Source organism: Lytechinus variegatus, chromosome 16 (genome assembly GCF_018143015.1).
Source record: "Lytechinus variegatus isolate NC3 chromosome 16, Lvar_3.0, whole genome shotgun sequence".
Classification (NCBI taxonomy): domain Eukaryota; kingdom Metazoa; phylum Echinodermata; class Echinoidea; order Temnopleuroida; family Toxopneustidae; genus Lytechinus; species Lytechinus variegatus.
In genome coordinates this window covers 22,480,027-22,505,850 of record NC_054755.1, presented here as the reverse complement: position 1 = coordinate 22,505,850, position 25,824 = coordinate 22,480,027, and the positions used below count along the sequence as shown (strand labels likewise).

Sequence of the window (25,824 nt, the reverse complement as noted above, 5' to 3'; positions counted from 1 at the left end):
CCCTCTCTCGGCGATGCTTGTTTTAAATTAAAAAAATGGGCATTCAAGCACTTATCTTATAAATGTAGTGATTAGATATCCAAAAGTTACAGACATAGAACATATCTTGAAAGTTTCAGCCCATTCCATGATTTGGAATAGGATTTAATTGAAAGACAAAAACACACAGATATTTTAATTTGATCGGGTGACCCGATCAAGTTAAATTTCCATGTAAAATCGCAAAATTTATCCTGTAAAACACATTTTCATTTCATATCCTCCACATCATAACTGTTATAGGGCATATCCATTCATATTAGCTAGCAATGAATTGGAATAGTGATAGGTGCATTTTGGTGGATTTACCAAAACTATACACAAGCTTTAATTTCATTGTCATATTTTGCCATATATTCTATGCTTACCACCAGCAATGGTGGAATGTTCAGATTGTTATAGTACTCTTTGTTAGCACGATGTTACTTTGATGTATCTGTATCTCAGGGAACACAACAACCTGAGCTCCGTAACACAAAGATTAGCAATCAATCGCTAAATGAACTGACCAATGAATATCAATGTTACACGCGCATTTGGTTTAAAATACTGACCAGGAACCAATCAGTGCGGTTCTTTCATATTTGCAATCCATCGCAAACCTTTGTGTTACGGAGCCCAGATCGACTTGGGAGAAATTTGATGATGATCCACAGCATTTACATTGCACCATATTTATGTTCAAACATTCATAGGTGCAGGCTCATCCAATTGAGCTGATTACTACACAAGTGCTGAAGCAAGTGAGATTTGAGAGATGATTTGAACAAGAAATTTTTAAAAAGCATGCTGTGCCGCGTGATATGGTTTTTCGACGAGTTGATTTGAGTTTGGTGATTATTCAACTTGTGGGATTACAAACCTCATTTAAACCATATATTTCCTGGGATCTCACTTGTACTCTGCAAGAAATTTACACACATTGTGCTGCACTCTACCCAGGTGAGGTAAATGGGTACCGGCAGATAGTAATTTCTCATAAAACTGTGAGCACTGGAATCGGTAGACTACATGTACATGTGGTTCATCATTCAGTTAAAAAAAATTCTCTACTTTTTGATTTTCTCTCGTGGTGTGGTCCGTTGCCTTTAATAACAATAAGTGATTGACCCTCAAGCTTTTTATGATAATGAAATTTGGATTGTGCACGTATCGTGAAACACAGATTATGAAAATTAATATTTATTATTGCAATATTTTGTATACCACTACTTAAATACATGTATGCAATACAATCTTTGTGATTATGACAAATGTTGAGTCTGTACATGTATCTTTCCTAATGTCAGACCATTATCATGTCTGCAACATGGTTGCAACTTTTTTCTGAATGGAAGCTGATGAACAATTAGTTTTGTTCATGTTTAAATCATTAGTGAAATTCAATTTACATGTGAAAATGAAAAAAAATATATATATTTTTTGAGATTTTCTTTTACTTGTTTACTTTTCTTTCTCTATTGTTGTTATTGTGACTCTTCATATAAGTTTGACTGTATACGCAAAGTTGGCTACCAGTACATTTTGTCTTCAGTTTTGTATGATATATTGTGTGTCCTCAACATTTATATAAAAGGTCATTTCCATGTATGTCACGTTTAAATCTTGCTATATGTATGAAATATTGAAATGTGAGATGCAATCAAAGAAATATATTTGATACAAATAAATGAATTCGAGTTCATAATTCTTTGTATATTTTCTATTTATTTACATTTATTTACCAATGTGCAATATATATATTAATAATAATGACAAAAAAGGCTATTTTCATAAATATTATTCTAAGGGTATATCATGGTTATTCCCTTCTAACAACAGATGTGAAGACATTTCAAAAACATTTTCACCACACTTCACAATGACATCATCAATGTGGCAAATTTGAAAATCCCATATCAATCAAAATAAAAAAAAGAAATTGAAATTGGGAACATTTGATGTTTAATATTAAATATCTTTTCAAAGCTTCTCCATTTCTAATCTTGTAGACAGTTCAAATGGATATCAGGGATCTGTTTCATAAAAATGTCTAGTGATTATCACCCACCCCAAAAAATATATACATGTATGCATATTTATCACCCGTATCAGACGTCTGAGCTGGTCATTTACAAAACCGTATTGCCCTAAATTCATAAATATCGGGAAGGGATAGGTATATTACCGGTATTTGTATTTTCCTCGGTCTCATTGCGCATATTTACTTTGCATGCAGAGACGACGCAAAATATACCTTTGTATTTTCCCTGGTCTCACATCCGGGCATTTGTGGATGCGTGTAAAGAGATACGCTTCATAGGATCTGCGCGCCAACAATATACGTCATAATAAAGACACCACTGGATCCAAGCGCTTGCAAGTACGTCATAATGGTAAAGTGCAGAGCCTAGACCCTTATATTAACAAGACAACTATTTTAAAAAGAAATATCACCATTATCACGATTTTTGCTCTAGATATCTGATTTGGATGATAATAAAAATATTGACTGGCTCTTCTTTCGGGGAACATCAAATATATTGCCCTTAAAAGCCCCATATTGCCCTCGTCTAAAGACTCGGGCCAATATGATTCTTTTGCTGGCAATATATTTGATGTTCCCCTCAAGGCCAGTCAATATATAAATATTTCACACAATGTGATGAAAAACTATTGGTCTACAACCACTTTGTCTACAGCCTACACAAATTGGAAATCAGCCTTACTGGGCATGAATAATCGCCAGGTCCCACTGGCTGACGGACACAAAATGCATTTATAACGTATACAGCGGACAAGCAAAATTTCGCGGTGGATTCCGTTTTCATCCGCTCCAGACAACAGACAAAATGGGCGGAAATGAAATCACAGTGGACCGATGCTAAATGGATAGAGCGTATGAAACACGTATGCATAGACTGCACAACGGATACATAACGTTTTCCAACGGATGGCAAGATTCTTTTCCATTTTTCATCCTCTCTGCATACCACTAGCGTACCTACAGGAGAAGTTGAAGACCTTTTTATTTATTTTTTTTTGCTTGTCAATTTTTTTCTGGTGTGAAATGTCCTTTATATCCTGTTGAGGACCCTTTTTTTTTTGTACATGTCAATTTTTTTTCAGATTTTGCCACACGTGTGGAAAATCCTAGGTACGCCACTGCTGCATACGGTATGTAAGTGCAGTGGGACCTACCCTTAAGGGAGAGAAGCAGTGCTGTAGATGGGAAGATTCCACATCATGTGCTAGGTTTGTGAAATCTAAAGCTACCCCATGATAAAAGGAAAAAATCAAGGTATAAGTACCCTTTTCGTAATTTTATTAAAGGGGATGGCAAAAGCAGAAAGAGGCAGATCAAAAACAAATCAATCATGTGCCCATGATATTCTCAGCAAATCTCATAAAGCATATGTTGAACTTCTCTATTCCCATTAATAGCCAAGAACTGAAACAATCAGGTTCTACAAGTCCCACAGTCAATAGGGATTTCATTTCTTGTTTATGTTCCTTGACAAACAGGTGCAAAGTACTTCCACTGTTCTTTCATAAGCACCTCTGATTGGGGAGTGGAAAATGATTCCACCATTCTTTATAGATACTAGGACTTGGAGACGGAACTTAATGCCTCTATTCGTTATCAAGAACTCTCTCTGGGAAAACCGTTATCTGAATCTTACAAAATCACCTTTACATCTTCTCCTGCAGTATACTGTAGGGTGCAGATAATGCCAGTTCTTTCGGGTCCTAAAAAGACTTGTTGATATTTCATCTTGTAAGGTCCGTTTTATCTGGACTTTCCATTGTAATTACCTGGCACTTCTGCTTATCAGCCAAATCACTAGAACTGCTGCTTTCTGAATCTGATGACATTTCATCAATGGCCCCTTGAGTCCAAGATGCAACATAATTCCACAGTTCTTTGATATCCTAGACTCAAGGTTGAACTGTTTCTCAGGCTCCTGAACCAAGGGGTGCAACCGAGTTCCACCGTTTATTATCAGAAGCTATCGCTGGAACTACTGCTCTCTGAATCCGAAGACATCATCTCGACATCGTCCTCGTTCTCTTTGCCGTGACCAGGGACGTTGAGATCTATCCCAGCATCCCCCGTGATGCGATTGACCCCCGTTGACATGCTGCGACTTGCCGTAAGTTCGCTCGAAGGTTTCCACGTCAGGCCCCCAGTAGCACCAGCTGAAAAATTGAACAAATATGAATCGTTAAAAAACTGTGCTCGAAAACTAGAATTATGGCTTGTTCTTTGCAGATAAGGTTTATAGGTAATATTTTGAAAAAAACATTCTTCTTTGTTCCAGTGGCATAGTGGTGCACATATGGTGCAAGAGGCAATAATGTTGACATATCTAACACAAAAATCTAATCTTTTTTTTATAGATTAGTTATAATAGTCAGAAAATCATATCATCCTTTTCCCTTCCTTTTCTTTTGTTTTTGTTATATCCTTTTTTGTATTGTTTGTGAAACTTTGGGGGCTCATGGCCCCCAGGCCCCTCCCCCACCCCCATATGAGCTACCTTTGGACCATTTCATGAAAGCTTTAGGCACTGACAAGTAGGCTATCATCTACCAGTTATCATATTATTAGTCACAGTTGGACATCTACGCTTCTGTTTATGAAATGCTCCCAAAACCCTACCAGCTAGAGAAGCATGTTATACAGTGAACAGTTACTGGGTAAACCCTGAAAATAGGGGCAGATTCAAGAAATGATTCGAGAAATTGCTTAAGACCTGGGCCCCTTCTTACAAAGAGTTGCGATTGATCAACCTCAACTACATGAATATGGAAATCCATATTTGCCAAAACTTTTCCTTCAGGAAATTTGCACAATGTCCTTGGTAAACAAAGAGGAGCGCACTGAATTTTTAAGAAACAATGAATGTATGAATACACATCATACCTAGAAAATATAAACAAATATGCATTATAGGTGTTGGCATTGCTGGCATTCCGCAGTTGTGGTTGATCAGATTAATAACAACTCTATGTAAGACCAGGGGGCCAGGGGGCCGTTGCATAAAGCTGTTCGTAAGTTAAGAGCGACTTTACGAACGACTGGTCAACCTTTCTTACACGCTAAACCATCGCCAATGGTGTATACCATTTACCATAAGAAAGGATCACCAGTCATTCTTATAGTCGTTATTGACTTACGAACAGCTTTATGAAACACCCACCAGGCCTTGAAATCTCACCTGTACTCTGTGCACCATCTCCACCAGCTCCGTTCTGGCTCACTTGAGGCAGATTACTCAGCCTCCCCAGGATACCCATCCTCATCTCAAGGTCCGTTGGGTAGGGTCTACGAGGATCACCTTGATGTGAACGGAGCCAAAAAATGTAATGCAGAAATCAATGGAAAATTACAATATTTCAGTGATTCAGTCAAGACAAATACAGAAGGGCTTGATGGCAAAGGCTCCATTACATCATTCCGTGCAAGCTTTGCGTGCAATGTGCGGGTGACTATGCAAGTTGTCCGCAGGTCGCCCGCATTGACAGTATCTTGCAAGCATCTCACATGCAATTGCCCGCAAGAGCACACACAAATATGATATCAGGGGTGTGAATGGTCACAAAAAAAAAAATCTGACAAAAAGCTGAAGTGTTGAAAAAGTCTGAAAAAGAAAGACCTCTCTTACTTTTTACACAGAGGAAAGCCAAAAATAAGCTAAAAATAACCTGAAAATCAAAACAAAAAATCTGAATTCTCACATCCCTGTGATATGCACGCAGAAAAGTTTTGAGCATGCATAAAACTTTGTTGCAGGTAAGGTACGGGCAATTACCTGAAAAGCTTGCATGAACGGTATGACAGGGCCTTAACTTGTATTGGTTTTGTATAACTGACTCAAGAAATATGCATCCCTACCCTCAGATCTGTTGGGAAGGTTCTACCAGGATCATCCAATGTGAACAAGGCATAGAATCATAATAACACATATCATTAATAATAATAATAATAGGCAATTATATAGCGCCATCTATCTAAAAATATTCTATTCCAAGGCGCAATGTTATTATTATCATTACTCCAGCTTTAGCTCGAGCTGCCTTTCAGCACCCATGCCTGCAAGGAATTAATCTTGCCGGGTACCCATTCACCTCACCTGGGTTGAGTGCAGCACAATGTGGATAAATTTGTTGTTGAAGGAAATTACGCCATGGCTGGGATTCGAACCCACGACCCTCTGTTTAAAAGTGAGAAGACTAACCCACTGGGCCACAACGCTCCACATTGCACTTAATACCTACGCTTCTATTAAACTGCCTATGGTTCGTCATCAACATTAACCGCTATCTCTTCCCTAAATTGGCAACACATACCTGGTTCCCACGTCAGCGGTGCAGCGACAGCATTGGTAGCACTGATCCGGTGTGCATACTTGATGAGTTCCTCCGATGATATCGCTCCTTTCTTGGCTTGCTTGATGGCTTTCAGCTTTTCTTTGGCCTGGTAGATGGCTGTGGCCTAAAAATATGACAAAGCAAAATCCATACATGAATTAGGTCTATGCATATTCGAATACTTCACAAAGATAGTAGAAATATTACCGAGGTCGTTTTATAGGTGACACGACATTCACTCTTGCGACAATTGCTCCGGGCTTAATTTCATCTAAGACAGGGTTAGGGTTGCAAAAAGGTTTTATGTTAGAGTTAGGTTTAGGGAAAGGTATAGTGTTAAAACCAGGCTTGAAGTTGGTCACTTGATTAGTGTGTGGAATTTAGAGCATAGCAATTCTCACCACAGCAAAAGTCATGGAAGTATTTTATAAAGCTGTTCATAAGTTATGAATGACTTTATGCACGCCTGGTGATCCTTTCTTGTGCTTAATCAGAAATCACATAAATATACTGGTTGATCACTATGTTTTAAAATCTTATTTCTTGATAGAATTCTTAAGTGAACTGTATTTTCTTTTGTTCAATGCTTCTCACATCACTTGGCGAGTAGTTTCCCACAGTAGGTCCAGAAAAGGAAATTTACTTTTTTCCAAAACATGTCAACACCCAGTCCCTCACATGTTGATTTTCTTTGTTTTGTGTAATAAAGGAACGCTCAGTGAATGGGAAATAAATCAACATATATAAATATATAAATCATCTTTATTTCATAGTCAAATAGAGAAGTTACAATAAACCCAGGTCCTCTGCCAGTGATTATGGGACAAATTCCCCTTCACTGGCAATAGGCAGGGTGATAATACATAATATGAATTGAACAATTCATAAGGTACAATACATATAGTAAGATTTAACACATAATTTACATTGCATAAGAAAGATGAAAGTTACAAGCATGTTAAATGAAAACGAAAGGTGACTGTCTCAATGAAATGAAAGAGAGATGAAGAGAGGGACCAGACAGTAATAAGAAAATACAAAATTACGATGTAATTTTTACCAGAATGTACTCGGCTTCTTTGAGTTGTTTCTGCAATGTTTTGATATCTTCATCTCTCTTGTCTACTTCTTCCTGAAGCCCCTCAATCTCCTGCTTCATCTTCCTCTGTTCTTCCGTCTCTTTCAGCGTTGCTTCCAGCTCTTCATTCTTCTTCATCAATATCTCCATAATCTGTAGTTTGAAGATAAAGACAAACACATGACAAATCAATTTCCAATTTACAAAAAAATTGCTACCCAAAACAACTTACTGAACAATTTTTCAATACATTTTTTAAGATTCAATTAATTAAAGTAACCATCATCAGTAACAATACAATTGTAGAGATACACACAAAAATTAATCATCATCAGACATATTGCATATCGATACAAATACCAAAATATCCATCCAAAAAATGATGGTTTGGTGACCCCAGAAAAGGCATAGCTTATAAAAAGGGGCCAAGTTAAAATACACACTGAAAATATTAATTCACACTAAGCATGACACACAAAAAAAAAAAAACACACCCAATAATTTGACAAAAATTTTCTGTTGACATGTTTAAAAAAAAAGGATAATTAGATTTGAAATTTCTGTTGATGCATTATTTTTGTTTTATCAGATTTTGCTTCGTCTTTAATTCTTAGCTTAATGTCCCAAATTAAGAAGAACGTACTTGAGGTTCATCAGGATGAGGAACTCTCTGCCTAACTGCTGATGTTGCCTCGCCGAGATCTCTGTGTAAACGAAAAAAACGACACAAATTAATATTTTTCTACAGCTTCTTTACACAGAAGTTTGCAATTCTGACAGTATTAGAAAGAAAAAAAATACAGTATGTTCTGTTATGTTGTGGCCTATGACTTATGAACATGCAAGAAAGTGAGATGCAAGCCAACAAAATATCCCTCTCTTTCCCACGTTTTTCCCTTTCTTCTTTCCGTTGTCTCTTTTTCTTTCTGTCTTTCCTCTTATTTCCCCATTTCATTTTTCTTTTGACTTTTTCTATTGCCCCGTTTATTCTTCTCGAGTTCTTCCACCCCTTTCCTCTTTTTCTGTTATTGTTCATTTCTATTTAAAGGGGAAGTTCACCCTGACAAAAAGTTTATTGTAAAAATAGCAGAAAAAATAATGAAAAATATTGCAGAAGGTTTGAGAAAAATTCATCAAATAATTAAAAAGTTATTAGAATTTCAATTATTTGATTTGTGACGTCATATGCGAGCAGCATTCCTACATAGCGAATGGTAAAAAATCAATGAAATGTCATTTTCTCAGAAAATTGAAAATGGTTTTTACTGTACCTTTTGTATATCAATAGACAAATCATTTCACACCCGATCATGAATAGAAAACAAAATCAAGTCATCAGGAACCATATAAAATTTGAAATTCATGCGTTTTATATTACATAACACATGGGGCAGCTGCTCGTTTATGACGTCACAAATCCAAAACTTTGAACTCTAATAACTTTCTTACTCTTTAACGGATTTTCCTCAAACCTTCACCAATATTTTTTACTATTTTTTCTGCTATTTTTACAACAAAGTCTTCTTCAGGGTGAACTTCCCCTTTAATTTCATGCACTTTTTCCTTTACTCGTAGACTCTAATGCTCTGTTTTTTTCATCTTCACAGTATATCAATCCCTAGTAAAAGTAGTCCCAGGGCCTGCAGAGGTATACTGCCCTCCCATATACAAGTTAGTGTTTAGCTACTGGTGACTGGGTTAAATTTGCAAGTCTTGACTCTTGACCGCATCCATCTATGCACGCCGTCTAAGCTTGTAGAATATTAACAAGGACCATGCGTGTATGAGGCGTGAACGCACATGGCGGCAAGCATAAATTGCAGAAGGATAGAGGTTGAAGTGTGAGTGAATTAGTTTCATGACATTTTCATCCAACAAGTTGTTTTTATTCTGATTGGGGTGCGAGGCACTGCTACTATGGAACAAGGCAAACACCAAGCATTGTCTCGCCTGCATATTGCAGTTATGAAGAGAATGCATGTCAAAACTATGCTATATGACTTCTGAGGCTGTCATCAGTTTAGGGGGTTAAGTGTGGTTCTGACAGTTTACATATGCATTAATATAGGCTTACTTTATCCCTAGAAAATCACATAACACTAAGAATGCTGTTAATACTATGAAGCTATAATTATTTCCATGCAAGTAAGGAAATGAATGTTAGTGAAAAAGAATGGAATTGATAATAATGTGAGTAAAATTGTAAAATTAAATTAATTATTAAGGTGTTTTGGCAAACTTATTGTTTGAAAAAATGGAGGAAAGGTTGTGCATGAAAGATAAATATAAAAACTTATTGTGTGTGATTTTTAGCCATCTTGCCTTCACTTTAGCAGCAGGGTTTTCTAAATTGATCTGTGTGCATATGATAAGTAAATGATGCAAGAGTGAAGTACTACAAGCTATAGAAAGATATTGTGTGTACAACAAAGCACAGTGCCAGTCATGGAAAGTTCATTGACCTTTGACCTTATTAAAATTCGACTCATATTCCAACTTGACCTGTGCCTTCAAGAGATGGACCTCTGGTATGAATTTGGTGATCCCACCTCGAAGCTATTGAAAGTTATTGGGTGTACAACACAGCACAGTGCCAGTCATGGAAAGTTCATTGACCTTTGACCTTAATCAAATTAAACTCACATTCGAAGTTGACCTGCACCTTCAAGAGATGGACCTCTTGTATGAATTTAGCAATCCTACCTCGAAGATATAAAAAGTTATTATGTGTACAACACAGCACAGTGCCAGTCATGGAAAGTTGATTGACCTTTGACCTTAATCAAATTCAACTCACATTCGAACTTAACCTGCACCTTCAAAAGATGGACCTCTTGTATGAATTTGGCAATCCTAGCTAGAAGGTATAGAAAGTTATTGTGTGTACAGCACAGCACAGTACCAGTCATGGAAAGTTCATTGACCTTTAACCTTATTTAAATTTGGCTCACATTTGAACTTGACCTGCACCTTCAAGAGATGGACCTCTGTTATGAATTTGGCGATCTCACCTCAAAGCTATAGAAAGTTATTGTGTGTACAACACAGCACAGCGCCAGTCATGGAAAGTTCATTGACCTTTGACCTTATTCACAGCTCATAAATAAATATTTATGAGCTAGTGAAAGTATTTTACAATTCACGATATTCATTTGCCGATTGATTTTTTTTCTTTTTAAAATTGGCACTGCTCATGATATCGTCGCCCTCTCATATACGCGTCTTGTAACTAGGCTACGAACAAAGAAGGAAAATGGCGACAAGATCATCGGTGTAGTATCTGCTCATCTTCTTACATTCTTTTTCTCAATATAGGGATTAATTCTAGTGTAAAAAAAAATGAATATATGTAATGGGGGGATTTAGTGTTATTCATCCATTTACATAATTATGACGCTATCAAGATAAACAAACCAAGTATTTTTGGGCAACATTGTTTCTCCATGTTCATGATGTTCTCTAAACGCTCTCCTTCGTGTGGGCCTATGGCTTGCCGCGCCATTGGGGAGTAAGCCTACTAAATACTATAGTAGATGATTTTTACTCCCCAGACGCCTCCAGGCTATGCATGATATCGAGCCATCTGTGTACGTGTACGAGGAGAAATAAAACAAAAAATGTTTGAAAACTCGAATAAACAGATAAGACGGCTGCCAGCTGTCTACGCCGTACGCGAATTCAAGAACCCACAAATTCTGAAGCTGCCAAGCGCGAAACTAACAGTAGCGATCGCAACGGGTTCGCGTTTAACACATTTCCTATTCTGCCAACACACAAAATGGGCAAAATTCATTGAGCCAGTGTATCAACATTTCAAATCCTTTTTTCATAAAATGTTACGATCTGTTTCTATTATATCTAAACTTCTTATTTATAGTCAATTTACTCACATTTGCATCGCCAAAATGTTGTTTTTAAGGCCGTTTTCGAGAGCACCACCTGTCCGTCGTCACACGATGGAAGTCGCCATTTTGGAAAATATGACTCCAGAACCGGGTTAATCTTGCAAGTTACTTTTACTTGTTGATGCCCTCTAGGGGCATCAAATAACCATGTGTTATGTATCATTAAAATCGGCAGACTTTCTTCTACAAGTTAGTGACGATTTCAGTTCAATGTCGGCAATGTTTTTCGTTACAAAAAGGAGTTTTTTGGACACTTAAGGTAAATCATGTTTCTATTTTCTTACTTCAAAGCCGTATAAACAGAAAATTTCCCAGGGAACAGTCAAATATCAGATATAAATTAATTCTTTGAAGTGTATTTGTATCAGAAAATCTAATTTTGATATATAAGAATGTGTCGCATAGCTGCGCAAGAGGCGAATGCAAGCCCATGTTGTGCCGCCTAGATCGTGATTTTGGTGCCATGGCTGACCGAAAGGAGTGAGTGGGCGTGGTGGCCGTGGGTGTGGTACTTGATGCATGTATGTTATTGTTAAACCCATTGAAATTAGTTGTAGGTGATAAGTTGTGCATTTGATTTCTGCATGAATTATGTGTATTGATGATAAATTAATGATAATTTCAACTTAATATTTCAAGAAAAAAAACAGGCGGGAATTAAAGCAAGTTTAATTCCAGTCTCGTTTTTTTTTCATGGTGTACAGGCGCAGACCATGCATTGACTGCTGCCTGGTACTGGTATTAAAATGAATAGGTACATGACTATATATTCTGTTGTTTTGTGTCATCATATCAATAAGCTGTCTCATCAATTCACATGATGTACACAATAATGGGTCCCTGTTTTATTATGTTTACTAGGAGGGAGATTATTTTGTAAATGTGATTTTTTTTTAAATGTAGTAGAAATTCAGATGTCAGAGACTTGCTTTTTAACTTTATATATTCCAATATTTTTAATGTTAATATATTCTATAATTCTAAGCAGTGGAGTACATTTCTAGCTACTGTTGCAGCTCCAGCTGTCTGATCTCGCATTCTCAGATCTGCAAACAAAAAGAGACATCATGGTAATTATACAGAATACAGAGTGAACATGGACAAACAGAAAGAAAAAAAAAATTACTTGCAAAACTTAATTTTCTACTTTTGAATGATATAAATCTTACAGATACCAGGAAGTATAGTGGGACATTCATTTTTATTTTCTGATTAAAGTCTGTTGAGGAATGAGACCCCCAAGAGTTGATTAATTTTTTTTAACAACGCAAAGCGTCCCATGCACTTCTCTTGTCTTATTCTAATTTGTTATCTTTCTTCTTGTATACTATATTTTCACAAATAGAAGCTGTTTGAATAAGAAAAATATGAAGGTAACACAGCCATGCTCTACAAGATCACCTCTTGTGTTGCATTTTAGTCAAATTAACTTAGTAACCTACATGAAAAAAAAGTATGGAAGTTTCTTGGATCTACAAGTACCTGTAGATCTGCCACCCAATGGGTACTTGTCTTGGGTGGCAGAAAAGTTCCGCGTATAGCGTCCCTTTAAGAGGCCATATCTTCAGTTATGGTGCTCCAATTGTAATTTGGTCTTCACCATTGAATTTGTCTTGATAAAACCTTTCAAGTGATGTATAATTTGTCTGTATTTAAAAAAAAAAAAAAATCATGTAATATAGCTACTAACAGTGACACGCCAGCATTTACAGTACATTAGAAAATGATTCTTACTCTCTAGGACTAGGAGCCTCTTGTTTCTTTCTTCCATCACTTTTTTGTAATCTTATTATTTTTCTTCCTTATTTTTTCTTCAATTCTTTCGTTTTTATATATGCTTTTCCTTTTTTTAATCATTCATTTTATTTTTCCCCCTTTTGCTTCCTTCCCTTTAATAATTCTTAATTTTTCTTTCTAAATTTATTCTGCTTTCTGAAATTTTTGTGTCTTTTTTACTTTCTTTTTTTTTCTTTATTTCGTCGCTCATTCTTTTTTCGTTCATTCTTTATTTACCCTTTTTCTTTACTTTGTTTCTTCTCTCTGTCTTTCTTCTCTTAACTCTTTATTTTCCCTTTTCGTTTTTTTTTCTCTTTCTTTCTTTGAATTTACCTTTCTTTCCTTTATCTTTTTGTAGTCTTCATGTTTGCGTTAATTTTCCTTTCATTTTTTCTCTCTCAATTTTATTTCTTTGTTTCATTTCCCTTTTTTTTCTCTTCCTTCACTTTTTACATTTTATTCCCTTTTTATCCTTCTTTTTTTTTCTTTCTAACTTTCTTTTATTCGCTTTTAGACTATTTTCTTTTTCGGTTCATGTTACTTTTTTAAATATTTTTAGTTCGACCTTTTTCTTTTTTGTGTGTGTGTTCCTTTTAGTTTCTTTCTTTTCTTTTTTCTTTTTGTTCCTTCACTTTATCATTGATAATTGTTTTATTTCTTTCATCCTTTTCCTTCTTTTATTTATTCTATTTTTCTTTCTTTTTTATTTTTAAGTCCTTTTTGCTTGCTTTCTTTCGTTTACTCTTTATTTTTCATTATTTTCTGCTTTGTTCCTTTCATCTTTTTTTCTGCTTCATTCTGACCCTTTTCTGTCTTCTTACTTTAATACCTACTTACTTTCTTTCTTCATATTTTATTCTTTATTCGTACCTGCTTTATTTACTTTTTTCTTTCTTTATTTTGTGCACGTGGACGTCTCGAAATAATAAAATCAGTCATTGCGTATAAAATGCCTATTTCGCGCAATGCGCCAGAAACAGTGTACGCGCAGCGCCCATGATATTCTCTTAAGCTTCACATAAGGTACGCTTCTATTGGTTAAACTGCCAATATAACGCGCATTTTGATTGGTAAAATCTTAAAAAATGGGCGTGTTGGAGATAAGAAGGGGGCAGTCCTTACAGAGATAAGAACGCGTTAAGAAGATTTTCAGAATACCGATTTGCAATGATTTTAGCGTCTTCTTATCTCAGTGAGATAAGATAAAAGAAAAGAACAAAGATAAGAACGTTTTCAGAATACCACCCCTGGTGCCCCGAGATCTGCCGCATGCCGCTGTCTGGTTCGCCTCCGATCCCGGCTTGGGATGCTTGTCTTGGGCGGCGGTGACGCGAGTCGTTCCCGCGCCCGCCCGCGCGTCGGCGTTGAGTCAAGTTCAACCTGTTAAAAATTGTCATTACAAGAGCTGGGTAGGGGAGAACCAGAAAACCGTTCATCAAATGTATTCATAACATCACCAAAAACACACGGTATAATCGAAATTATCTCACTTTGTTAACACTTCTGCTTCTTCCACAAGAGAAAGAAGTCTTGATTTTGCCGTCATGGAAGCTGCCATCTTGCTTTTGTCTTGTAGAGTTGTGACAGAATTAGACGTACCGTAGGTGTTGCTCGACTACTTGATAGATTTGACAAAACTTGTGAATGAAAATGTACTGTATGTTATATTTTATTTTATTTGCCCCCACGGTGCCAAAAGGCGTTCTTTCAACAAAGTTCAAATTTCAAAGGAAAAAATACTAGATAAGGCTTCAGCCTCCATTTTTTTCACCATCGGTTTTTGGTATTTTTTAAAATTTTATTTATTTTTGCCCCCTTGATCGTCATGCCCATGAATTAAACTATATATTACAGTTTTTTTTAAAGATGATATTCAAGGTGCGGAATCAATGTTATTTACCATCAAAACTAAATAATAATTACACTTTACGCTCTTTTGTGATATACATTGAACCCAAAATTTTGAGAGGGCCAGATGGCATATCAATTGGGCAATAGGCCTATTTGGAAAAAGTTGCTAGCGAGTGAAGCGAGCGAGCGAGCAAAATTTTAACACCTGTATACAAAAGCCCAATTTTGTGAAAGATTTTGACATAGTATTCAGAAAATGATATTCACCCTTCTCTCTTCATTTTTCTCTCCTTTTTTCTTGGTCTGACTAGTATTATAACTTTGTAAGTTCCCTTTTTTAACTACTTTCTCTTATTGTCGCTTTTTCGTTTTATAGTGGATTAGGGCCTACTCGAGTTTTTTTACTCGGCTTCTGGCCCGTCTCGATTTTTGGATATATATAGTTGTATAGATAGTTTATTCTATCAGGTTTATAATCAGTATTGAAACTAATCTTAGGGGCTTGCCTTCTCTACAAGCTTTGCTTTTCTTGGCAAGTCCGTCCGTTCATTTCTACATTAGATAGGCCTACACTGTACGTAGCTTTGTTTAATTTAGATTTAATATTTGTTACGAAATGTAATTGATCTGTCTGTAATATTCTTGCATTTGTACAAGCCACGTTTCGTGGTCTCTTTTACAAGTACTTTTAAGACTGTTTTATCTATCTTTGCATTGTTTATTGTATATTGGATTGCAGTGTAATTGCCAATTAGCAAGTACTCAGCTCATTTTTTTCTGATTAATTTTTATTTATTTATGTAATTGATATGTATTTACGTAGGCCTATTTCTGATTTGTGTGTTGGATATAGAAATGAAATAAACAAAATATAAAGAATTAAATTCTATTTACAATTCTTATGTTTTTTGTTGTTGCTGCATATTATGGTTTATACGATACTAGGCCCTACACATTTTCGGTAATATTGCATTGGGGCATTCAGTTGCTGAGAACAGATTTTAGGCGAATTCTTCTTCCTGATTTCTTTTTATTTGACTGTGAATCATATGACCAGTAGCGGACCGTGACCCGGAGGAGACAAAGCATTGGGGGGGGGGCACTGCATTGTTTGTGAACCTGAATGCCGTGCCCCCCCCCAATGCTTTGTCTCCTCGGGGTCACGGTCCGCCACTGCATATGACACATAAATATAATGAAACATGTTGTTTTTTTCCTTCTTGTCATCAAAACTTTTTTTTAGTGATGTAAATCGCCACGAGGGATCGGGGGCCATTGCTAACTTATCTTTCAAGCTGATAACATCACACACAATTAAAAAAAATACTTAAAAATAGATATATGCAAAATTTTCATCTTGAGAAATCACGTGGGATTGGGATTGATTTTTACAAAAAAAATATTTCATCATAAAAAGGGAATTGCATCGAATATGATCTCGAAGTCTGATCTGGGCCAGTTCATTTTATAGGAAAGCTCTCTCTGACTTGTTTTCGTTATTATTATTAGTATTATTATTATTATCATTAGGCCTAGTAGATCGAGATCTAGTAATAGTTAATTGCCTCTCAGGTGGCGTGAACAAACTTCCACATCGATTTGGGGTATACATGTATTTAAACTTCTTCCTGTTATTCCTGCCGGAGGCATATTATCGTACTGGTTGTGCTTGTCAAGTGCCCATGCAAATGAATAGTGTGAGTAAAATCTTTACAAAACTATGTGCTGCTAAAAACAGAAGAGGCAAGTTAACGAAGCCTCCGTTAATTGCTGCACCTCCTACGTACTTGAAAGACGCGACGGGGAGGTGCTGTGGACTATCTTTGCTGGGAGTGAGTTCCATGATTCTGATCCGGGTGGGGGGGGGGGGCAGTCAAATATATTGCTGTACACACGCGTGACCAAGGAATTTCCAAACACCCCCTAAATGAGTTATTCTCTGTGTGTGAAATAACCCCCTAAACATGTTTTTCGTGGGATTTATTATTACACACTTTTGGCCCCTAAACAAGTTGTCGCCAAAACATAACCTCGGGGAAGAAGCTTAATTGCATGGGGAAAAAAAATACCCTAAACACGCGTTTGGGTAGTCTTAAAAAAAACTTTGGGGAAAAAACATATACCCTAAATACGTTTGATCACCACACTCTAAAAACAAGAAATATAAATGTTAACTTAACATTTGAAAGGTTGGAGGAGTGACAACATTTTCTAAATATGTTGCATTTACCACTTTAAATGGTTCTACCCAACACTTAAAATGTTGAATTTAGCTTTATACAAGGTTGGATATAACATTTGGAAAAAGTTGTCACTCCTCCAACCTTTAAAATGTTGATTTAACATTCGAATTTTTAGAGTGCATTGACCCGAATTGCCACTCTTTTTATGATCGGTGTTTTTCATACCCTTAACGAGTACACGTGTCGACCGTGTCCAAAACTGAAAAAACACCCCTTTCAACGCATGTTTTTTTGTTACGCCTGTGTATAGCAATATATTTGACTGCCCCCCCCCCCCCGGGATTCTGATGGCATCAAGAAAGAATAAAAGTTTGATATATTTATACATATTGGATATGAATTTACCCAAATTAGACGAACCACCCTCTCTGAATTAGTGAACACTCCCGGAAAAAAATGAATAAAAAATAAACAATTATAGCCCCCACCGGCCCGGCTGGCCCTGGGACCTCTGTTGCCCCCCCCCCCCCTGCACTATATACTGCCGGCCGGCCGGCCAAACGATAGCATTAGTAAATATATCGATATAACGATATCGTGAACGTGCGTGGATCATTCCGGAATTAGGAATTCATAAGATTACTAGATTTCATCCGTGAATTATCTGCATTTAGACCTCAACAAGGGGAACTAGAGATGAATAACCAATTTGACATGTAAGAATACTTATTATTGAGTGCAGTTTGTATGATTTTGTATGTAACGTCTGTTATATTCTGCAGCTGCTTCCAAATGCCAGTCCCACCAATTCATTTTTATGTTTTATTTAGCCTATTTATTGGGCGCGAGTGCAGTTTCGCACCGGCAGACTTCGAGAGGATTTCCTCAGCAGTAATTGTTCACAAAATGTCATAGCAAGTCATAGTAAGCCCACCGCTTTTCAGAATATCGAGATAGATAGGGAATCCCTGTATTTCAGTTGGATTAAGGTCATTGACATGCATTGTCATTGATCAGTACTAGAGGTGCACGGCCAATAATATTGGAGACTGTCTCCCATGGCATGAGAGAGATTATCTCCAATATCAGAGACTTTCATAAAGAATTTTGGTAGGCCCCCTATCCAATTTCAGAGACAGTCTCCAGTTTTGGAGACCAATTTTCTTTGTTTACATTTGCTTAAAAAGGATTACCTTGGCGGCAAATAAAAATGATAAGCAGATTCCTCTTTTCACCGTCGTCTACTTTAAAAATTCACCGTCTAGTTTTGTTTTTATAACTAGGATTTTTGTTGTCATCCACACACAAAACAAATGGGCTTCTGACCTCGGTGGGACAAAAGTTTGGGTGGAAAAAAATCATACTTTTGTTGGTGTTGTTTCTTTTGTTTTGCAAAGCAAGTTTCCAATATGGGAGATTGTCTCCCTTATTCATTGGAGAGAGTCTCCCATATTGGCATGCGCCTCTACTGTTGATTGTTGTTTTGATGTTGAATTCTCATCTCAATTGACAATTCTCATGCTCAGAGTCAGACTCAGCTCAGACTCTGTGTCAGACATCGCTTCGCTTGGAATCGCCGTATTTGGCGTATAAATTTTGATATGCCTATGGCTATGCGATGATTATGGCTATGGACTGAAGTTAGCAACCAAAAGCAAGTGATGTCTGACTGAAAATTGGACAATCACCTTGACATCCAACCAAAATACAGCCGTTCCTGATCGAGATATTCGGAAAAGCGGTGGGCATATGATCTGTGCCTGTGGAAAAATAAATGCAGTTTCGCACTGGTCAATTACCAGCATACCTCACCACCAGTAACTGTTCACAAATGTCCTACATGTAGCAAGTCTCTCAGTCATATTTCGAGGTCAATACCCACCGCTTTTCTAAATATCGTGATCAGAAACGGCTAGATTTTGGCTTCGCTATTGACATCGCCATGCGAATCCTCAGACTCAGTCATGCATCGCTTCGCTTGGATTCGCCGTGCACCATAATGTTGATATGGACTGAAGTTAACAACCAAATCATGCGAACATGCGAATAAACTGCCGGCATGGCGCAGGGGAGTCTTTTTGAAGTTTTGGTCGCTAACTTCAGTCCATATGGTGCACGGCAAATCCAAGCGAAGCGATGTCAAGATTGAAACCAAAATCTAGCTGTTCCTGATCGCGATATTTAGAAAAGCGGTGGGTATATTGACCTTGAAATGTGACTGAAAGATTTGCTAGGACATTGTAAACAGTTACTGGTACATGGTGTGGTATGCTGATAATCGACCGATGCGAAACTGCATTTGTGCCGAAAAATGTGATTGAGAGACTTCCTAATGACATTTGCGAACAATTGCTGGTTGGGAAATTCGCTTGTAGTCAGCCAATACGAAATTGCATTAATGCCAATTATGTGCACCAATTCAAATTGTTTTAGTTTTTAAAAACTTGTTTGTGCAAGTCAAGACTATTATTGACATCAGACTTTTGTAGATGTTGCGGCTTGCCAGGTCAAATTATGCCCAGCATTCATTTTCAGTAACCTGCCAGACAAGGCCAGATTTGTCCCCCCCCCCCCCCCCAAGAAAAAAAAACCTGTTGCTGTGCTGTGCTCTTCACATGTCCTAGAACTTTGCATTGAAGTGAAGTCCTGGCATGAAATTCAGCTCAGCATCACTCATCAGGCCTCAGTTTTCTTATTGGGAACTCAGCTTGTCCCAGATACATGTATCCAAGAACAAGAGAAAGTAAACCAAACATTGCCAACTCTATTTTTACCACACATGTGAGTCCTAACAGAGGACAAGGTTATTATTGATTAGTCATATTTGACTATTGTGGCCGTTGACTTCAAAAATCTCATTTTTCACAAAATTATTACTAATTTATCTTGTGCATCCTTTGAATGTAAAAAATTTAATGATTTCACAAAGAAGTTAATAAATAATTATCAAAAGATCAATTCTTTTGTCTACAATGGCATGTAAAGAATCTTCACCAAAAACAAGCAACTATCTTCAGCCCAGTTTCAACTAGTTGCGCTTGCCCTGCCCTTTCAATATGCAATAATACCAGTCAGTACGGTACATCGTGCTGATTTTCTGGTCATGTCTAACAGGCTAGGTCACCCATGCATGGCCTTTGCTTTGAGTTTGATCATGCAATATGGTAGCTCTAAAGGCACCAAGAAAAAAATATTTGTCATTGTCTTGTGTGATTTCTATTTCAAAGTAAATACATTGTTAATAACAAACAACTATGTAGGTGAATTAAACAAAAAGTGCAGCACTGTTTGGCCTACATGATTTTAGCTCAATGCTCACTGACCAGAACTTGAGATACTCTGATCAATCATGAGCATCGAGCGCAGCATCTTGCCTAACCACTCACTCAACTCTTTAGCTCTGTTCAATAGCTACATGTACATGCTAGAGCTCCATCATGATCATTCGTCAATTTGCATTTTCAAGGAAACCTGTCTTTTACTTATTTTCCTCAAGGTTGAAAGATGACGACAGTGGTGAAGACCGTGAAGAGGTGAATGTGGAGCAGACAGTAAGCAAAGATGCCATCGATGATCCACACCAAATAGTATGGGTAGGTGTAGACCAAAAGCTTCGGTCTCTGTTATGTTGGTTGTTCAGCTGAACTCCGTTGGCTTCACTCACCAAATACATACATACTCGACGAGGAGAAATTGAAAAATTAAAAAAATGTTTAAAAACTCCTCGAAACAGACGGCTGCCAGCTGTCTAGGGTAGGTGATACATGTATGATATTTGATGGATTTATAAAAAAAAATAATTTGTTTGACGTCAAGGATTTTAACCCCGAACTTGATACTATTGTACCGCCTTTTGTTTTGGGTCTAATTCACACCAGAGTAAACACTTTGGAAGCGGGAACCAAATTCACAAAGGTGGATATGACTGTACCATTATTAAAAACGTTTACTATGCAGACTTCTTGTGTTTCTGCTCTTTATTCAACCATTAATTTAGCTTACTCTGCCAAAAGCACATATTTATAATTGGACTTTTCTAAGGGTATGTGATGAAACAAGCGTAATTATGTATGAGATTGTGAGGGGAGAATCGGAACTGTTATACCACAAAGCTTCTTCTAATACAAGTAATATGTTCCGTTTTTCATTTTCTATCCTATTTTTCTAGCCCAAAGTGAAATGCAAACAGGGTGAACATCAGCTACAGTATTCCTATTGCCTCTGGTTTTCAAGACGCACGCCAGGAAACAAGGCTTCATCTTCAAACTACGAACAGAACATCAAAATAATGGGTGCATTCGCTTCAGTAAGTAACTTTAAATGATTGTTTAGTTTGGAATCTGTGAAGGATACGTTCTCACCCCCTCCCATGTACATTATAACTTCCTTTTTTTGAGATTTTCACTTCTCTGCTGAAGCTTAGACCCATAGGCCCAAATTTTGAAGTGCGGAATATCTTGGGCCATGGTCTAATTCTGCTAAAATTGTGGGAAGCCAAAAATATCAAAATTGTGTATACATTTTATTTTTCTCATTTTGACTGTGATCTTTCATTATGCTGCAGTGTCGGAGAAAACTAATTCAGTTTCCAGAAACTTTTTTAATAATTTGAAAAGCAGAATAGCTGATAAATTGAACCTGTACTGTTAGAAAATTGTGTTAAAACTGGCTTAAATCAAAACTTTTGACGAGAGTTTGAATTGAGTTCAGATAATGGGTCATGTTGTTTGCTGAACAGATTTTTCTTTTGAAGCAACAATTGTATCAATAGTGGAATGGAAAGGAGAAGCCTTTTTTGTTATTGTTTCTGAGAGAAATTCTTTTGTTATTGTTTCTGAGAGAAATTCTTGCAAAATGAACCCATTTTCTGTCCCCCCCTCTATTCATGAAATCCTGGGCCTGTCTCTGCATGAATATGATATTATTTGACATCCAAACTTCATGTTTTATTCCCTTTTTTTCAGGTTGAACAATTTTGGACATTATACAGCCATATAGCGAGGCCATGTGACCTGACAAGTAGTAGTGACTATCATCTATTCAAACATGGCATCAAACCAATGTGGGAGGTAAGAAATGGGAGTCAAAAGTCAAAGGTGACTTGTCACTTTGGTGATAAATATATATTTACTTGTCCTGAGAGTCCTATAGTCATAAGATACATTGGTATTGTTTTGTTTCTTCAAAAAGTTTATCAGGAACAGTTATGGAGGCATTCCAAGTGTGCACTTTTGTGAACTGTTTATAAACAAAATTGTCATTTTACAAGGTACAAAATATTAGAAAAAGTTGAAATTAAACCCTCTTTGCACTAGACTAAATAACAGCTACATGTAGACGAAGTGAGTACAATTGGCCAAGATATGGTTGGACCAAATGATTATTAGGCCACATTGACAACAGACCAGTTGGGTTTAGTCCTGATGATCTGGGAATTAGACCATCTCCTACATGTAGTAGACCAAGAGATTGTTACAAACAATATCAATCACTTGTATGCTGAATTCTCAAATGCTGACGTCACTATTTTTTTTCCAGGATGAAGCAAATAAGAAAGGCGGGAAGTGGATTGTCCGGCTACGGAAAGGTCTTGCTTCACGTCTGTGGGAAAACCTCGTACTTGCCATGCTGGGGGAACAATTCATGGTTGGAGAGGAGATATGCGGTGCAGTTGTTTCTGTTAGATTTGCTGTAAGTGTACACTATATGGTCTTGCTGATCTTATTATGGAAGAACTTTGGGTAATTTCTTTTCTACTAGTTAGAAAGTTGTGTGTAGCTATACAAACAACTTCATGGAAAACTCCAGTCTTATCAATTTACATATTAAACTCTTGGACAAGCATGATGTTGTTAAAAAAAAAAAATCATAGTTGAGCAATGTTCCGAGTGACCTTTGATATTTACAGATATTTAAAATCTATGTTTTTTTTTGCACTTAGACCAGGTCCTCACAAAGTAATAAATGCGCTCTATGAATATTTTTACTTCTATTTTGAAATGTGAATACCTCTTTCTACATTGTAAATATATGCACCATGAGTGAAAAATAGACTGCTCCTGCAGAGCATTCAAATTTCAGAGATGCCAATTAGTAAGATTTTTTGTGGGGAAAGTGACACTTAATAGGATTTTCTCCTAAGAAACAAGATTTTTCAAACTTGTAAGAATGATGATTTTTGGTATGTTTCTCAAAATTTCAAAGAAAACTATGTTTTTACACCTGAAAAATGATAAAAATTATTTAAAGAAGGGGATTTTTTTTTCACAATTAAAGTTGGTAGGTCTAAAATTTGTGCATTCACATTTCATCTGAAAGCACCCCATCTTAGATTGGCCAGTGATCACCTTTGCCTCACATATTCATTAAGTCGTACATTAGCTGGTGACAGAACTTTTACGGTGTCGGCTTCAAAATCCTGGAACGACCTGCCACTAATATTTAGACAGTCTCCATCATTAGCAATTTTCAAAATTCATTAAAAACTCATCTCTTTCGTACTTTGTAGTTTTTAAAATATTACTTTTAATTAATTTATTGTAAGCGCTTAGGGCCTAATGGGAAAAGCTCAGTACAAATAATAAGTAATAATAATAATAATATTATGAATACTATTCACCCGATTTATTTATCAATGATGCTCAATGGTTAGGATACCAGTTTGCTTAATTTGAGCTTGCCATGTCAGGCAAACAATCTCTATTTGTACATGTTCAGATTGGATCCAGGGCTGCCAAGACTCCCTGATTGTCAGGGAGACGCCCCCCAAAATGACTGATATTCGTGTTTGTAAACTTACTGACGATTTCATATTTGTTGATCTTTTTGTTCGCAGGAGGACATTATCTCTATATGGAATCGCACAGCCAGCGATAACGCTATCAATATTAGAGTACGCGACACATTACAAAGAGTATTAAATCTTCCACCAAACACCATAATGGAATACAAGACACACACAGATAGTTTAAAGTAAGTATTTTAATATATGCTTGTAGTACAGTAAACTTTCCTTAGCCTCTTGGAGATTGAGTGATTATACTACAACATGCATTCACCTGGGCATGGACCCAAGCCAGGATATATATGCAAGTTCAGTACACCCATGCAAAATTTGCATAAATTTGAGTTTTAAGACCCTCCTTTTCATTTCCTTCCACACACAGTTTAACCATATTATGCTGAATGAAAACATGCCATGGTTGGGATTCATTCAAACATATGACCCTCTTTTTGAAAGATGAGAGGTTGTACCCACATTATTTCATGCATGTTTTTTTCTCTGAAAATTTTTTTCTCAGCAACACTGAACCATAAAACTAAGTAAATCTATTCATATTTCTTCTGTCTTTTTAAAATTTTATTTCTCAATCCAGGGATAGATCTAGTTTTAGGAATACCGATGTCTTCATGAGGTAGGGGCTACTCGTACCTCCCCTCGTCCTATTATGTCTTCTTCAACATGGACTGATTTAGAACATTCATGTACAGTAGCTGATATTTTCTTTTCATGGAGCCACAAGGATGCCAATAACAGTCGAACAGCTAGGAATTTTTGATGAAGGTGGGATATTTATAGGCTGTTACTAGTGCATACGATTTATGCTACAGTGACTGATATTTCTGCAAAGGGAGATCAGTACTGGTAGTGATGATTACCAGCGACTGATTAGGCAGCATTTGCTTTTAACGACAAGTGATTACATAACAACATTGGTGATGAAGATTACTGAGACGATGATTGGATAACTCTGCGACAAATGAGCTTGCAATAGTTGCTGTGGTGATGAGTACGGAGGCAACGATGATTGTTCCACCAGGAATTGCTCCAACGACGTTATTTCTTACTACGATTGTTTCGCTGATAATTGTGGAAATTATTGTTCGGCATTGATTGGCCCGAGAAGATTGCTTCAGCGACAACTGTTCTGGTGATGATCGTTGAGGTGGTTCAGATTGTTAAAGCAATGCTGCTCTTCAAAACTTGAATCAGTGAGACACATTCTAAACACGAAATGCTCCGACAGTACTGTCACCTGTACAACCCCTGAAAGTTTTACAGATTTAGTAGTCAAACTCTGTTCACGATGATTGATTTTCATCTTGAGAATTTTTTACAAAGAATTATGGCTTTACCCATTGCCTACTGCTAAAGCTCAAGCCGGGGTAATAATAATGATAAACAATACGCCTCAGAATAGATTCTTTCTAGATAGATGGCGCTTTATACATGTAAATGCCTGTTATCATTACTGGAACAGGGTGACTCCTGTACAAAGTCTATTGGGAAATAAAGAATTAGACGGGTCAAAAATGACACTTTGGTCAGATCATCATGTTAAGAGGATGGCCTCTATCATATTATCTTTAATGAGATTACACATTGAATAACTTAGGCGTGTATTCATCCGGCATCAAAATCATAAAACAGCACCGCTCCATGTGGTCATTATATTTGTACATTGCACAATTTGTGATACTTTTTTGATTGGCATTTGTATAAGAATTGGAACAGGTGGGGACAATATAATGCAATATGTTTCTTAATTCTCTCTTCTGGACCCCCCAAAAAGTTAAGAATAGAATCGTGACTTGATCCAGATTAAAAACCTTTTTTTTTTCAACAGAACCTTATCCT

At 36.8% G+C, this 25,824-nt stretch overlaps 2 protein-coding genes across 3 annotated transcripts; one reads left to right on the top strand and one right to left on the bottom strand.

Moving 5' to 3' along the window:
- Positions 1-3,166: 3,166 nt before the first annotated feature.
- LOC121429686 (mediator of RNA polymerase II transcription subunit 4-like) lies at positions 3,167-14,751 on the bottom strand. Of its 2 annotated transcripts, none has more exons than XM_041626846.1 (6): positions 14,643-14,751; positions 8,115-8,175; positions 7,454-7,624; positions 6,373-6,517; positions 5,223-5,360; positions 3,167-4,218 (listed from the first exon to the last, which is right to left on the bottom strand). In XM_041626846.1, exons 1-6 carry the CDS (start codon positions 14,708-14,710, stop codon positions 4,022-4,024), a joined length of 780 nt encoding a protein of 259 aa, XP_041482780.1. In that variant the 5' UTR covers positions 14,711-14,751; the 3' UTR covers positions 3,167-4,021. The 2 variants fall into 2 exon arrangements, with proteins under 2 accessions (XP_041482780.1, XP_041482781.1); XM_041626847.1 differs by having other exon boundaries at positions 5,241-5,360.
- Positions 14,752-17,760: 3,009 nt separating this feature from the next.
- Positions 17,761-24,889, top strand: LOC121429908 (eukaryotic translation initiation factor 4E type 2-like). The gene is made up of 7 exons (XM_041627168.1): positions 17,761-17,902; positions 20,683-20,779; positions 21,355-21,492; positions 22,151-22,255; positions 22,725-22,877; positions 24,022-24,158; positions 24,563-24,889. The coding sequence occupies exons 1-7, from the start codon at positions 17,883-17,885 to the stop codon at positions 24,603-24,605; spliced, it is 693 nt and encodes a 230-aa protein (XP_041483102.1). The 5' UTR covers positions 17,761-17,882; the 3' UTR covers positions 24,606-24,889.
- Positions 24,890-25,824: the final 935 nt, after the last annotated feature.